This window comes from Hemicordylus capensis, chromosome 5, assembly GCF_027244095.1.
Source record: "Hemicordylus capensis ecotype Gifberg chromosome 5, rHemCap1.1.pri, whole genome shotgun sequence".
In the NCBI taxonomy this organism is placed as follows: domain Eukaryota; kingdom Metazoa; phylum Chordata; class Lepidosauria; order Squamata; family Cordylidae; genus Hemicordylus; species Hemicordylus capensis.
Genome location: NC_069661.1, coordinates 135,073,404 through 135,090,480, shown reverse-complemented (window position 1 = coordinate 135,090,480; position 17,077 = coordinate 135,073,404). Strand labels below are relative to the sequence as shown.

Here is a 17,077-nt window from a genome sequence, read left to right as displayed (position 1 = left end):
GACAGAACACATGAGGTTCAAATAAGGCTCTAAACTGATGCAAATAAACAAATACAAATAATAATAAGGTTACTATCTTTTTAGGTGTAATCCTCTTGTATCTGGTCACAAACAGTTTGATTCCAGAAACTTCTATCTGCTGAACTGTTAAAAAATAACTACTTCTATGATCTCTATGTTCCCGGAAGGGATGAGCAAAGTAGGCTGGGAGATATACTCCCAGGAGGGTCACCAAAGGCACGAAGGTCATCCAAGCTACCCAGCTAAAGCAAGAAAGCACCTATATTGGGCAACAGCAATATAAGAAGGACAGTCACTTTAGTGACAACAAAGGCATCATTTCATACTGGGCAGGAGAAGGCAATGGTAAACCCCGCCTGTATTTTATCAAGAAAACCACTTGGATAGACAAGATATAATGATTGTTGAGGTAGTGCCGGATGAGGGCACCTCAGGTCGGATGGTACTCAACATGCTACTGAGGAAAAGATGAGGATCTCTCAGAGTACCGATGGTGTTTATGATGTGGTTAGGCTACAGCCTTTGGATGTCTAGTGGCTGATGTTGCCATGCGGGAAAAGAAGATCTGAAGCTGTAAAGACAGAATTATGATTGGAACATAAGAAGTATGAATATGAGAAAGCTTGACACAGTGAAAGATGAAATGAATCGACTACAGATTGACATCTTGGGCATCAGTGAATTAAAACGGATTGGAATAGGACACTTTCAGTCAGAAAATCATGCCATTTACTACTCAGGACATGAAAAACAAAGAAGGAATTGTGTTGCTTTCATAGTCAGGAAGGATATAGCAATGACAGTACTTGGGTACAATGTGATCAGTGACCGACAAATCTCAATTAGATTTCATGGACAACCCTTTAACATGACAGTTTTTCAAGTCTATGCCCCAATGACTGATACAGAAGAAGAGGAAGTTGATGAGTTTTATGCTCAAGTTCCATCTGAAATTAACAGAACATGCAAGCAAGATGTGCTGGTGTTGGTTGGAGACTGGAATGCCAAAGTTGGAAATGTTAAGGAGGAAAACACAGTTGGGCGGCATGGCCTAGGAAACCGAATTGAAATAGGAGAATGACTTATTAGTTTCTGCCAGTCCAGTGATCTCTTCATTGCTAACACATTCTTCAAACAACCAAAGTGGCACCTATATACATGGACATCACCAGATGGAGTACACAGAAATCAAATTGATTACATTATTGTTGCAAGGAGGTGGAAGAGCTCAGTTATAACAGCAAAAATGTGGCCAGGGGCTGATTGTGGAACAGATCACTGTTGCGAATAGCGGATTTAAGTCCAGCCTTTGTCTCAGAGCAAGCCCATGTGGGGGAAAGAAAATGCTGATTCATTCCCTCCATGTTTGCTCAACAAAGGCTGTTCCTTTAAAACTTAACCATTTGTGGTAGATATATCGCTGCCACCACACCCACTTTTTAAACAGAGTTTAATTCCTGGTGTGGGCGAAATTCCTGGGAAACTCTCCTTCTTTTACCAATGGAAAAATATTAAAAACCCTCAATGTGCAGCTCCCATGTGGTGAGAAAACTTGGTATGTTGCTGAACAATTAACATTGAGGTATGTTTGCACCAGAGTAAAAACCCCTTTTTCCTGAGTTAAGATTCCATTCAGAGGCAGGTAAAGTCCAAAGAACAAAAAGAGAAAAACTTTATTCAAAATACTACAGTGCTTCAGTATGAGGCAGTCTCAGCTCTAAGTTTCAGGTAAAAGGAACACTCAGTAACTACAAATACTTCAAAAAGCACCCTCAGATGATATTGGGGCGGCACACTTTTAAAATCGTGGTTACCCAGTTGCATAGAACATAAATGCAAGAAAATACAAAAAGCCCCCTTGAGAGTTTACAGAGACTTTTACAAGGCCCTAGTTGGAAGTGGGCATTGGCTCAGTTTGTCTTGATTTGTTACGTTACAAATAAAAAATAAAATAAACCAATTGTAAGGATTTGCATAGCACAAAAGGAAAGAAAATAAGTCTTAACACAGGCTAGCTATCACACTATTCCCTAAGTCTTTCCGAAGGCCAAAAGGCCCTTGGCTTCCTTGAACTCACCCCAAACTCCAGGAGATAATTACACCCAGAGACATAAGTTTTGGGCAGTATAGAAATACGTTAAATAAAAAAATAAATACAGTTTCCTGCAATCCTGTCTCTCAAGGATCTTCAGATGTCCTTCCATAAGAGAAGTCTCCAGGGTGGCTGTTGGCCATGAGGCAGCCAGGCTTCATGGCTGGTGCTCACTAAGCCTGCTCCCTATACTCTCTCACCTCCCTCCTGACTCCTTCTGAACACAAAGACAGCCTTCACTTCGTGGAGCCAGGCCCTCTAGGTTACAGCCACCATGTGCTGAGTGGCTGATCCCCAGAGGTCATTGCCTGTCAGTCAGGACAGGGTTCACTATTTAGAGGAAAGGAAAGGCCATTACTGCCTGATAGTTACAATCACGAACTGCTCATGTGCAAGTTCCAAATCAAGCTAAAGCAGAAAAACAAAGCTATCCAGTTTCCACAATATTTATTTATTTTATTTTTTACATTTTATATCCCGCTCTTCCTCCAAGAAGCCCAGAGCAGTGTACTACATACTTAAGTTTCTCCTCACAACCCTGTGAAGTAGGTTAGTGTTGTGGCTAAGACGTCTGACTCAGAAGAGTCAGAGCAGGAGGATTCGCCTGCTAGTGAGGGCTCAGAGGCACAGCAAGAGGATTTGGCAGGGAGACCAGACTCTGGAACTGAGGATTCACAACAGCTGCCAGACATGATTGCTGATGGGGAGGAGCCTGCGATTTCACCTGTCTTGAGAAGGCATCTCAAGAGGCAGGCTTAGTGGCAGTCACACAGGTGCAGGAGATCACAGCAGAGGAAGCTGAAGTGCTGACTCAGGGAAGCCTGATGGGATGCTGGTTCTCTTGTGCCATATATATTTAGCAGTCTCACTTGCTCAGATGCTGTTTGTAACTTTTTGCTGGCTGCAGACAGTGTGCTATTTGAATTCCAAAACTTTGTCCGAGTTCCAGTTTGCCTTGTTTATGCTTTCCTGCTTTGTTCTGTTAATTCTTGCTTCTGTCATCCTTTGTGATTTTCACTCCTTGCTCTGTTTTCTTTTCACTTATTACTCAGTTATTGTTAGAGGGGAGTACCTAGTTTAGTTCAGGGGACTTAATTCATTTACTGTTTTTCTTTGTGAGCCTTTTGTTTTTCATTCGTGCAGTTCCACTGCCACTTTCTGTTAACTCACTGGGGAGTGCTGAAGGGGGTTGTAAATCCTGTTGGGTTAGCCAACCCGAGACAGTTAGGCTGAGAGAGAAGTGACTGGCCCAGAGTCACCCAGCAAGTATCATGGCTGAATGGGGATTTGAACTTGGGTCTCCCTGGTCCTAGTCCAGCACTCTAACTACTACACCACGCTGGCTCTCTCTTGATATGATCTTGAGAATGTACCCACCATTTTCAGGGAGAACACCAGGAACCGCTTTGAAGTTCTGAACCTCAATGATAGGGAACCAGAGGAACTGTGGAATGAAATCAAAGAAGTTGTTAAGGACGAATTTGAAAAGAGACTGCCAAGACCAAGGAATAGAAGAAAGTAAAATGGATGTCAGAACAGACAGTGGAAACTGCCAAGAAGAAGAGAGAAGCCAAAGTCAAGAAAGATAAAGACCTCATACCCCTGCTAACTTGGCAAAGGGGCACCTTTTAACGTGGTGATTCTCTTTATTTAGCAGGGGGAGAGTTACTAACCCTATCGACCCCCAGCACAGTACCTCCAGTGACTGTTGCTGGTGTCTATCTTATGTTTCTTTTTAGATTGTGAGCCCTTTGGGGACAGGGATCCATCTTATTTATTTATTATTTTTCTGTGTAAACCGCCCTGAGCCATTTTTGGAAGGGTGGTATAGAAATCGAAGGAAGGAAGGAAGGAAGGAACTTAATAGGGAATTTCAGAAAACTGTTATAAGAGACAAGGAGCAGTGTTACAATGACATTTGTAAAGACCTTGAGGATGGAACTAGTCATGGAAAAACAAGGAAAGTTTTCAAAAAGATCTATGAATTCAGAAGGAAGTTCTAACCTCGAATTGGTATGTTAAGGGGTGCCAAAGGACAGTTAGTAACTGATTCAGAGAAGATCAAACAGAGATGGAAGGGGTACACTGAAAATCTGTACAGCAGGAACGTCAACATCCAAGATACACTAGAAGATATTCCCTACTTGCAGGAACCTCTAGTACAGGAAGATGAAGTTAAATCAGCACTTCAGTCATTACCAAGGGAAGGCTACAGGAATTGATGGAATAGCTACAGAAATATGGCAGGCAAGAGAAGAAGAATCAGTCAAGCCAGCAAATTTGGAGAACAACACAGTGGCCAACAGATTGGAAGAGCTCAGTCTACATAACCATGCCAAAGAAAGGAGACTTAACAGACTGCGTAAACCATTGCACATTATCCTTAATTTCACATGCTAGCAAAATAATGCTCAGGATCATCTAATGCAGATTAGAGCCCTACATGGAAATGGAAATGCTGGATGTTCAAGCTGGTTTCAGAAAAGGCCAAGGAACAAAAGACGTTTGTTTGTTTGTTTGTTTGTTTGTCATTTATTTATTCAACTTCTATACTGCCCTTCCAAAATTGTTTTAGGGCAGTTTACAGATAAAACAAAAACAGTTAAAATCAATCAACAATTAAAAATTATAAAATACCATAAAACAGTTAAACAATAAACAGTTTAAAAACCCTGAAAAACAGATACATTAAAACCCTTTACAACAATTTAAAAACCCTGGAAGACCAGGCTAAACAGATAGGTCTTAAGGGCTATCATAAAAGCCAATAAAGAGTTCAAATTATGGATTACTGCAGGGAGCGCATTCCACAGTCCAGGAGCGGCTACAGAGAAGGGCTGCCTCTGAGTCACCACCAGACGTACCAGTGGTAACTGGAGACAGACCTACTCAGATGACCTTAATATGTGGTGGGGATCATACAGAAGAAGGCGTTCTCTAAGGTAACCTGGATCTAAGCCGTTCAGGGCTTTAAAGGTAATAACCAGCACTTTGTATTTTGCCTGGAAACATATCAGCAGCCAGTGCAACTGCTTCAAAACAGTCTCTCCGAGTTGCCCCGGAGACCAATCTGGCTGCCGCATTTTGAACTAACTGAAGTTTCCAAACTACATACAAAGGCAGCCCCATGTAGAGTGCATTGCAGTAGTCAAGCCTGGAGGTTACTAGCTGGTGCACCACTGTTTTGAGGTTGTCTTCTTCAAGGAATGGATGCAGCTGTCGAATCAGCTGAAGCTGATAAAAAGCACTCCTGGCCATGGCCTCCACCTGAGATACCAGGGTGAGGCCTGGGTCCAGTAGTACTCCCAAGCTGTGTACCTGCTCCTTCCAGTGACGTGTAACCCCATCCAGCACAGGGAGTTCTAACTCATCCCTCAGATTCTGAACCCCTACAATGAGCACCTCCGTCTTGCTTGGATTCAACTTCAGTTTGTTATCCCTCATCCAGCCCATTACTGCCTGTAGGCAGGCATTTAGGGAATGAACACCATTGCCTGATGATGCAGATGAAAAAGAGAAGTAGATTTGGGTGTCATCAGCATACTGATAACACCCAGCACCCAAACTCCTGATGATGTCACTCAGCGGTTTCATGTAGATATTAAAAAGGATTGGTAACAGAATGGAGTCCTGGGGGACTCCATGTAACAGCTCCCATTTTGAGGAGCAACTGTCACCAAGCTCCACCATCTGGAATCTACCCGAGAGATAGGAGCAGAACCACTGCAAAGCAGTGCCTCCTATCCACAACTCCCCAGGTGACCCAGAAGGATACCATGGTTGATGGTATCGAACGCCGCCGAGAGATCCAAGCGAAACAACAAACTGAAGCTGAAGAGGATTTATTCCATGTCTTCAAGAGCTTTTTCCAACATGGTTCTGAAGTTACAATTAGGGGTGTGCACAAAACCAGTTTGGCCAGTTTGGCCCAGTTCGGTTTTGCCCCTGGTTGAACTGGATGATAATAATAATAAGTAAGATAATCATATAAATCAGGCTACATGTATACGCATTTGGCATATTATATAACACTATTTGTCCACAACATGAATAACATCCGAATTAAGATTAGTGAGCAAATAGTTTAAATAAAAATAATCTCAACGACCTGGAAAATTAATCAAAAGTGGGGCAATTGGTTGGCATCTTATGTCTCTGTAATAATCACAATACAGAAGAACATGAGCAGTTGTTTCAACATTACCAGATCCACAAGGGCATAATCTTGATGCATATGATATACCCTGGAATCTCCCATGGGGCACAGCTGTTGGGAGAGCATTTACACGGGCAAGTGTTAGAGTTCATCTAAGCTTTGGAATTAGGATGCTACTTAAATATGTAGCAGGCTTGAACTCGATGCTCTGACTTCCTATGTAAATGTTACTCGATAACTTTGCACGTTCCACTTGCAACTCCACGTCATGGATACGTTGCACAATTGTTCTTCTAGCCTGGCCAAAACCTAATCTACTAAGATCATCTTGAGAGAATCCGTATAGTAATAATTTTTTTGTAATTTCCAATTTCCATTTGGATTTAAAAGAGTCTTCCAAAATTAAATGTACTAAGCCGATTTTTGTGAATACCAATTTTAACCAGTAAAGTATAATAGATCTCCAATAACATGATTCAAATCTAACCAGACCTAATTCTCTTCTAATGACAGTATTTGAGGCACAGCACGGCAGCTGTAATATAGCTCTTATGAACTTAGTTTGAAGTGTTTCTAGCGGAGCAAAATTACTAAATGAGCCCAATGTGCACCATACCTAATCTGAGGATATACTTTGGCCAATAGTAGTTTTATTGCAGCAGGGATGTACGAAGCTCCCTTTGAGAAATGGAATGATTTAATTAGATTCATTGATAATTGGGCGCTCTGAATAATATGTTTTTGATGTGAAGTATGGGAGCCAGATGAATGGAATACAACGCCTAAGTAGTTATAAGATTTAATTTGTTCAATTGTATTCCCGTTCATGTGCCAGGTATATACCAAAACTTTTGTCTTTTTGTGGTTTACCTCTATCATCTCTGTTACAAAATAAACTTAATTGTGCCAATGCTCGATGTAGTCCTATGGGCGTCTGGGATAAAAGGATCATATCACCTGCACACAGCAGGACTGCATTATATTTCTGTGCCAATCTTGGTGGGTGCACATAGAATCTATCTATGTGGTCACTAAGAGTCAACACTGATTTGACAGCACTTAATCAATCAGTCAGTCAGTCAGTCAGTCACACATGATCTGAGACACACTGCTTCTAGCTCTCCCTCATAATTCGGTCACACGCTTGATTTAGTCTTTGGGTCATCCACAAGTAGCAATGCTCTATGAATCCGTTGTCATACTCCATACTGTTTGTCATAGAGTATCTGGTAGACAGGACTAAAGGTAGGCCCAGCACACTCCTGCAAGGGTGGGGGAGCCATTAAGATGTTCCACACCCAGAAATGTATGGATCCTAATGAATTTCTGCTGGCTCTGGGGGATTTTTCTGTTGAGAGAGTGGACAATCCTGTTATGACATGTCTCTCTCAAGTACAAGGAGATGAGCAGGGCCATTGAAATGATTGCACATAAGCATCCTATCTTGGCCTGCTGAGCAGAAGTAAGTCCCTAGTATGCAGGAGAGGTGTGGGCAATGTAGCAGGATGGAAGATGGTTTCATTGCCATTGGTGGAAAACTTGAATATGACCAAACACAGGCTGAATGCACTAACTCATTTAATCACATGGAAAGTTAGATTTTGTTTTTAGGTTATCTAAAGTAGAGCATGAGTAGCAGATGGTTTAATGCTAAAGGGACACTGTCACATGACATCCTTAAGGAATAAGAGAGGAAAATGAAAAGCAATGGGGTAGAAATAATTCAGTGATGAATCACTGCTAGGAAATAAACCACACAGTAAAGTACTTGGATTGTGAGACAATGTACATCTGAGTCTATCACAGACCACTTGATTTTTTGTGAAATAATCTGAAAATCAAAGTTATACAATATAGATTAAGGTTTTCAACCTTTTTAAAAAACAAGTGTACCCCTTCTGTGACAAACCTTCAGCTCTGTATCCCCATCGCCTGACACACACGCGCGTGACAGGTTACTACAATTATTGGCTCACATACAGATTCCTAAGCAAACAAACACAGACACAAGCTTTCCATTTTTCTCAATAGGAAAAAAGATACAACTACCTATACATCTTTCTGGAGATAACTGGGTAGAGAAATAAGAAATTTGGCAAAGTCTGAGTTCTCACAATCACAGAGATCATGGTTAAAGAGTTAACCAGGATTGCTGAGTCCTGCGGAGCTGGTTGTGAGAACACAGATTCCCCAAGCAATCTTGGTTAAACCACATTTAACCAGGAGAGACAACCAGGATGAGAAGCCTATCTTTTTCTTAAATACCAGCTGCGTTAACTGAGATTTGGGGAAGTGCTTCTTTCAAAAAATCTTCTACATTGCTTGCTATATTGGCTACCATCTGATGGCAGCAAGAATATTTTTTAAGAGAGGAATAGAAACATTTCTGAACTAAACTTTATTTATTTAAAATATTTTTGCCATGTCTTTTCAAAACATTCAAGGAGTTAATCTGGGTCAAAAATCCCAGTAGTAGGTCAGAAAAAAACATGCCATCTGAGACTATGCTCAAACATGCCATCAGATTTTTGGGCCTGTGTGACTGTTATTCTAAAGTTGCTAAAAGATCAGGCTGACTTAATCCACCTAAGCATGATCTTTGCTTTAGACACAGGGAAAAGATGCTGCCTGTGCAAAAAACATGAAATTATAGCTGGCCCTGAGAAGTGCAGAGTCAGATTTTCCAAAATGTTGGGAGATAGTGGCAGGCATGATGAGAAAAACTACTCCTAAGTAGTGCAATTAAAATTAAAAGGACAAGCTAGTTAAAAGGACGATATCCTTCCACCAAAAAACTGAGGATTTTGTGGGGTTTGGAGGGCATTGCTGGAAAGCTGGAGGCAGGCTGCTGTCCTCCTCTTATTTCTGCTCTCCTGTCCCATCCAGCCAACCCCCCACCCCCCACGTTTTTACTGATTTTAGCACACTTTAGTGTGCTGAGAAACTTCAGTAACACCCTCAGTTCCCATAGGCCTAAGTTCCCATAGGCCTAAGGTTTCTTTATTCGCAGTCTAGCTTGTCCTTTTAATTTCAGTGGCACTACTTTGAGTAATGCCCTTCCTCATCAGTGCCACTTCTCCAAAATCTTTGGAAAGAGGACCATTAGGTGTTCAACACGTAACCTTACACCTGTTGCACAGGACATTGCAAAACTGGAGAAGGGTAATTATGATTTTATCAATCAATCAATCTTTTTATTTCGGTCAGCGACCAGCATGAGATTAAAACAAATGTAAAAGAGAGGACAGTCAAATTTCTATTGCAAACAATAACACCAAATAAATTTTAAAAAGTCCTCAACATAGATCAGGATACTAAAAATATTACTAAAATAAAAGAGGCAGCAGTATTTCCTACTTATGGGGCTATTGCACACAAATCAAAGCTCAACCAGTTGCCTTCTCGACTCCTAAATCTGAGGGGGGTTAGACAATTCTGGAGCTCTGGAAGATATTGTCATTAGATTTACAGCTGATATACAGGTGATATACAGGCATGCCCACCTGCAGCTAGCCACATTATGGCTACAAGTTGCTCTGGCCTAAGATCCATCGCCTATTTTCCAATTATTAAGTTCTTCCACAAACGGAGGGCTGCACTGCAAAATTTAGCTACCTGTCTGGTAGTGCAGGAATTGCTTCCTTCCAACAGCATGTCAGTCATCTGAGGAGAATCAAGACCTGGGCATTTGGCTATCAAGGGGTAAATGAGATCCCGGCGCATGTCTCTATAGAACAAACATTCCAATAGCACATGGGTGACTGTTTCCACTTGACCCTCACCACATGGGCAGAGCCTCTCCCCATAGGGAATCCCTCTATATCGGCCCTCTAAGAGGGCTGAAGGCAGGACATTGCATCTTGCCAGGGTAAAAACTCTTCTAAGAGGGGGCACCTCCAAGACAGTGAGGTAGGATGCTGGAGCCAAACTATATCTGACTGATTCCTGGCTCTGAAAGTCAGGTACCCTTGCTATATCTGTTTGTCTCTCGATATCCTCAATTCTCTGTTTGATGAGCTTCCTAGCCGTCTCCAAACTTTGCATAAGCAGGGCAGACTGATCGAGGTCCAAAGTGGTCATCTTTTGGTTCAGAGCGCACTTCCAGGGCGACTGATAAGAATCCTCTAATACTAAGCGGCTAAGCCCTGTGTCCGAGGAAAAAACTCTCAGCCAATAAAACAGCGCCGTTTGCCAACATCTGGCCTCAACTTTAATGAGGCATGCCTCCAATCTGAGCCTCGCATTAGAGGTACACTTGGGTGTCTGAAATATTGCTCTCAAGAACTTAGACTGCACCACTTCTAAGGGGGACAGATCTGGGTAAGGACCCAATTGGGCACCATACAATAACTGTGCCAATGATTTCGCTTGAAAAAGTTTTAAGGCTGTGGGGATAAAAAAACCCTCCCCTGGTTCTATAGAACCGCAAAATAGCTCGAGCGCTGTTTTGGGCAGCCTGGGCCACATGAGAAGCATGGGCCCATCTTGATCCCGATGAGTGAACAGCTACCCCCAAGTATACAAAATTTTGGACCTCCTTTGTCCATCGATTTTCCATACCCGTCTCTTGGGTCTCCTAGCAAAGGAGAGCACCTTTGTTTTCTGGTAGTTAATACACAGCCGTTCTCTCTTACAATAAACAGCCAATGCCCCAAGGCCCTCCTTAGACCGACTGGGGTTCTGGCCAGAATGGCCGCATCGTCCGCATACAGCAACACCGAGATACTTCTTCCAGCTAGCTTGGGAGGATGGAAATCACAGCTATCTAGATGGGTCACCATATCATTAACAAAAAAGTTAAACAGCAAGGGCGCCAGCACACATCCTTGATGGACCCCCTTTCTAATTGGAATAGCTCTGGTTAATCCTCCCTGTGGATTGCACCTAATCCTCATGGTTGGTGATACGTGTAGGGCTCTAATTAGAGCTAAGAGTCGCCGATCAATGGAGGAAGCTCTCAATTTATCCCAGAGCCTATCCCGTGGGATTGAGTCAAAGGCAAACCTAAGATCTACAAAGGCAACATGTAAGGACTGAGCGTATTTCTGTGCTAAATGGTGCAGAACAAAACAATAGTCAACAGTAGACCTCCCTTCTCTGAACCCTGCTTGCTCTTCTGCAAGAATGTTATCCTGGTCGATCCAATCCCTTAGCTTCCCATAAAGGTGTTTAGCGTAAAGTTTGCTAACTGTACTCAAAAGGCTGATCGGCCTATAATTGCCTGGCTCACTTCTGCACCCCTTCTTATAGATAGGTACAATGATGGACAGGCCCCAATCTTTCGGTATGCACCCTGAGCTATCAATGGCAGTAAACAACGATACAAGCACCGGCGCCCACCAGTCCACATTGGGCAAAACCAACTCCGGTGGAACCAGGTCAGCGCCGGAATGATTGTATTGCTTTGCAATTGCTTTCAATGGGGGGGGGGAGGATATAAAAGGCTGGGAGATTATATATCAAGAAGTGCAGATTCCTGTGGATGTCTAGTGGAGTTCTTTGGAAGTGGGACATCTCAACAAGCATTGCTCTTACTCCCCCTTTCTCCTTTGGATTTCTTCTTTATGTCCCCAGCTTCTAGAGATGTGAATGAAGCATTTCGGCACCTCTAATTCAAGGTGCTGAAATGATTTGAGTTCCCCTGGCCTAAGCGTTTTGGCGAGGGGCAGGGTGTGCGTGCTTTAAACAGAGGGAGGCAAGTCTTACCTGTCCCTCCGTTGTTCAACCGCCACCGCCCCCCTCCGCACTGCCCCAGCGCAGCGCAGAACTATCTATAACAAATAGCCCCACTGTCCATTCATATAAGCAATGACGTGCGGGGGCTTCCTGTTTGGGAAGCTGCTGAGCACTCAAGATGGCATCCACAAACATGTGGATGCCATTTACATGACAACAATGCCCGAGGGACCTGATTTTCCCAAGGCAGCTTACAATCCAGTGCTAAGATGACACTAGCAAAGGGTTTTGTTTTGTTTCCCCACTCTTCCTTGTAAAAACAAAGATTAGAACACAACTTTGTATAACTAAAAACAAGAGATCAAGGAAAACTAATTAAGTACACAGTCATGCATTAAAACTAGTAGTGTTGTTCTTTTAATGCAAAAAGCATAAATTTCCCCAAAGCAGGAATTTTATCATTCAGGATAATAATGCCCTTATACAAATCTATGGTGTGGCCACATTTGGAGTGCTGCTTACAGTGCTGGTCTCCGTATCTTAAGCAGGATATTGTAGAACTGGAAAATATGCAGAAGAGGTGACTACAGGGAGACATGACAGGTGTATAAAATTATGTGTGGAGTAGAGAGAGTGGTCAGAGATAAATTTGTCTCCCTCTCTCACAACATGAAACTGAAGTTTGGAAAATTTAGGACCAACAAAAACAAGTACTTTTTCACACAGCACATGGAATTCTTTGCCATGGGATGTGGTGATGGCCACCAGCTTGGATGGTTTTAAAAGGGGCTTAAACAAATTCATGGTCTATCAATAGCTACTAGTCTGTTGTCTATAGGCCACCTCCAGCCTCAGAGACATGATGCTTCTAAATACCAGTTGCAGGGGAGCAACAGCAAGAAAGTTGCCCTGCTAACTTGGCAAAGAAGCACTTTTTAATGTGGTGATTCTCTTTATTTAGCAGGGGGGGAGTAACTGGCCCGATCCACCCCCAGCACAGTACCTCTGTTGCTGGTGTCTATCGTATGTTTCTTTTTAGACTGTGAGCCTTTTGGGGACAGGGATCCATCTTATTTATTTGTTATTTCTCTGTGTAAACTGCCCTGAGCTATTTTTGGAAGGGCAGTATAGAAACTGAATAAAGGGGGGGGGGCACTTTTTGCCTGTGGACTTCCCTGAGGCACCTGGTGGGCCACTGTGTGAAACAGGGTGCTGGACTAGATAGGCCTTGTGCCTGATCCAGCAGGGCTGTTCTTACATGTTTAAGAGCTGAAAAATCTGATACTTGCATGTAAGAATTTGAAATATTTCAGCTCCTAACATTAAGAAATATTTTTCAAAGTTTGAATACAAAGGGGTTCAGTCAGCATTTGCTTAGCTATTGATTTAAATAGGATGCAAGTCTTTTTCTATAGCATACAAAAACTTGTAGAATTCCTTGTTTAATGCTTTCTAATCAGTCATATGATTTAATCGTTATTTGTAGAGTGCCAACAAATTCCACTGACCCCTTTTCTTGTAGGAATCTGCTTACAGATGCCTCATCTGGCACTCACCATTTTACAATCCAGTTGAACATAACATAAGTAGTCCAGGCCCCTTACAGTCTGTGATCCACCAAGCTGAATGCAGCCTACCATTGTAGCAGGGGTGCAGCAAGGCTGGAGTAGGCTGTGGGAAGAGAAGCTAAGGTGGGCATCTCAGCCCCCTGCCGCCTTCTCCTCCCAACCTGTTGTGTCTTTGCAGCAGAAAAACTCTATGGACATGGTGAAAAACAAAACATTCTTGACATGTCCTTTCTGTCACTCCTATGCAAATATTATCACACACTCCTCATAAATGCAGACACACAGATATTTATTATTTATTTATTTAAAATATTTATACCCCACCCCTCCAGTACACTACTGCTTGAATACACATTTGCTCAAACACATTACCTTGGATCAGAAATATTTTAAACATATCTATCTATCTCCATCCAATATCAACAGTGAAGAGCACACAACAAGCTTTGTCAACCAGCCGTTTCCCAACCACCACCACCACTTCTCATGGACAATTCCCCTCAAGGACAATTCCCCTAGCCTCCAATCAACTATTGCTCTGCCCCTATATTGCAGCTCACCCAAGACTTAATACATTTCCTGGGTTTGCTGCCTGTTTGGGACTGAAAAACTAGGAGACTTGCCAAACTTTTGGTAGACCACAGTACAAGGCTGGTTGGTTACATTTGTCTTGGTGGGTCACATGCTATGGATGTGCAGAACATTCTGAGCAGGGATGTAGGGATAATGGAGCAAGGGGGGATGTTCTGAACATTCCGATCACCATTTTGGACTTTAAAAGGGCACTTTTATGGCCTCTCTGCACATGCGGCAGCCATTTGAGTGGTCAGCGCCATCATGCATATGGCTGCTGCGTGTGCACAGAAGCCAGAAGAGTGTCTTTTAGAATCCGAAATGGCACTCAGAACATTTAGTGTTATGAGCTTGTTCCGTGGGAACAACTGGCTCAACTGGTTGTTCCAATGGAATGTTCCAGGCATTTGTGTTCCATTCAGAGCTCAGAACAGAACACAAATGTCATTCTGTGCACATCCCTAGCCCATACAAGTACAGGCTTGGACCAGATCAGTGTGCAATTGCAGTATTCATGTTTGAGTGGGTTGCTGAATGATGACCACAAGCTGTTCCATGTTCAGAGCCATTATGCCATCAGTTGCTTTGTGAGTTTCCCAGAAGCATCCAGTTGGCCACTGTAGAAAACAGGATACTGGCCTTGATAGCCTATTGGTCTGATGCAGCAGGGCTCATGTCATGGTCTTTGCCATTTCTGATTCAATTCCCCTATAGAACCAATAGGAAACTACAAAACTATATACACTGTTGGGGAAGTAGTAAGGCTGAAGGTGTGAACCTAGAATAAATAAATAATTGTGTTCAAACAGTCTTTTTCACTCTCTTAGCATTCTCATTAAAAAAAACCCCTCTTTTTTCTGAAATCAGCAGTTCAGCAGCATAGGATGCTGATCCCAGCATAATGAAACCTCCTTATTTAGTGTCAGGCACTAAAGTCCCCAGATAAAGCTAAGAAAGAAAGGTGGGGAAACATTATTCTGCTAGAACAATCTTACCTTGCCCAGAGTTTTTCAAAATCTTTTGGGTTTATGGGGATGCCAAATCTATACAGCACATCCTTCAGATCCTTCTTCAGAACTATGCCATTTCCATCACTATCATATTCATGGAAAAACTAAAACATGAGATATCTTTAATAGCAAGAGTAAATGATTTTTTAAAACTTTCTCAGGGATCCTGATAGATTGGTGTGGGGGGGCGGGGGGGTGGGGGAATGGCAGGTTGTTGGTAAGGGACAGAGTACATCAGACGTCCAGAGTACATCTAAGAGTACATCAGCAGCAGTTGAGAAGGACAGTGGATGGGTGCAGTGTGTTACTGGCAGGCATCACCAAAGCCAGGGAGGGACTGGTCAGGGCCATACACACAGTACATGTGTTACAATGGTAGTAGAACTACAATGGCCCGCAGGTAGTATCGAAGAGCATGTGCTGCATATTTTCCATATGCATATATAAGGTTCAACTTTCTGTGTGCTCGGGCACAGGGTATGCTAAAAGTGTGCCATAAGGAGTACATGGATTAAAGAACTAAAGGCTCTTGTGACCCTGAAGTACCCTTGCACACGGGCGTATCTAGGGTAGGGCAGGCAGGGCACGTGCCCTGGGCGCCACTTGAAGGGGGGCGCAAATTCCTAACATTGATTTTTTTTAAAATGGCCACCAAAAACAAAATGACCACTGCACATGATCAAATGGCCTCTGTGAGGCCCTAGGCCATGCCAGGCCTCACAGAGGCCATTTGAGCATGCACGGTGGCCATTTTGTTTTCAGCAGCCATTAAAAAAATTATTTTAAAAAATGGCCACTGCACATGCTCAAATGGTCTCTGCGAGGCCCTAGAGGCCAGCGGGGGGAGGGGTAACCTTTGCAGACGCCCCCCCTCCCACGGCCTATAGGAAGTGCCCCGAAGGGGCTACAGGTAAAAAAAATTAATTTAATATAATATAAGTCACTGTAGACATATTCAGTTTAGCACTATGTACAGAGAATCAGGGCTTTTGAATACTGAGCTGAAGCTTATGAGCTAAGATTGTATTCATTTGCTCTTACTTTGCTTCTTGTGATAAGTGAGTTAAATGTGGTGTCTTAATAATATGGCTATTAATGGTGAGTTTGTCTTTGAATCAGTGTAAAATCCTTACTATTAAGGCCCACTGGGATTTTCTTGCTCTCTTTCTCTCATTTTAACTATCTTTCTGAAATACTAGAATATATTCCAAGCAGTGACACAGTTTACTCTGCATATCCTTTAATTATTTTCGGAGTATCTGGGAAAAGCCAAATCCTCAATTTATTTTTAAAACTTATGTAATAGTGATGCTGCAATGCATAGTAAAGAATTAGATAGGCACTTCTGTTTAGTTTTCCAAGTACACCTCCACATAGTATTTGGGTATTTCATGAGCCCCAGCATACTGATATTTGTAGTTTTGCAGCATTTTTTGGTCTGGCTACATCCACTGCTAAATAGTTTTTGAAATTTTAAAAGATTAACGAGCTTGACTTATATTTTTCAGCTGATATTATAGTAAAGTTATCTGAAAGATGGGTGTCAGATGTTTGGACAGGGGGCGCAATTTCAGTGCTTGCCCTAGGCGCTATTTTCCCTAGATATGCCTCTGCTTGCGCAGATGAAGCTGCATGATTAGTCCCCGGCTAACTGAGCAACGAGGCAACTTTTTGAAGTGATGATTCTCTTTATTTAGCAGGAGGAGAGCCTCTCTCCCAATCCATCTCCAGCAATGTATCCCTCCAGTGGCTGTTGCTGGTGTCTATCTTATGTTTCTTTTTAAGATTGTGAGCCCTTTGGAGACAGGGAGCCATTTTTCTTATATCTATGTAAATCGCTTTGGGAACTTTTGTTGAAAGCAGTATATAAATATTTGATGTATTTGTATTTACTGTTCTGGCCTCTCCTCCTTCCAATGAGCTCCTGCTCCAGGCAAGTAATTCTGTTGTATCTCCCCTCTGGATATGTTCCAACTGGCCA

At 42.6% G+C, this 17,077-nt stretch overlaps 1 protein-coding gene across 4 annotated transcripts in view; it reads right to left on the bottom strand.

Annotated features, from left to right (window-relative positions):
- The window catches only part of EFCAB6 (EF-hand calcium binding domain 6), a 280,127-nt gene that overhangs the window by 104,536 nt on the left and 158,514 nt on the right, over positions 1 to 17,077 (bottom strand). For all 4 annotated transcript variants that reach the window (XM_053257507.1, XM_053257509.1, XM_053257508.1 and 1 more), the window contains one exon: positions 15,082 to 15,200. In XM_053257507.1, coding sequence (XP_053113482.1) covers positions 15,082 to 15,200 — 119 coding nt within the window. The remainder of the gene's footprint in view (positions 1 to 15,081; positions 15,201 to 17,077) is intronic.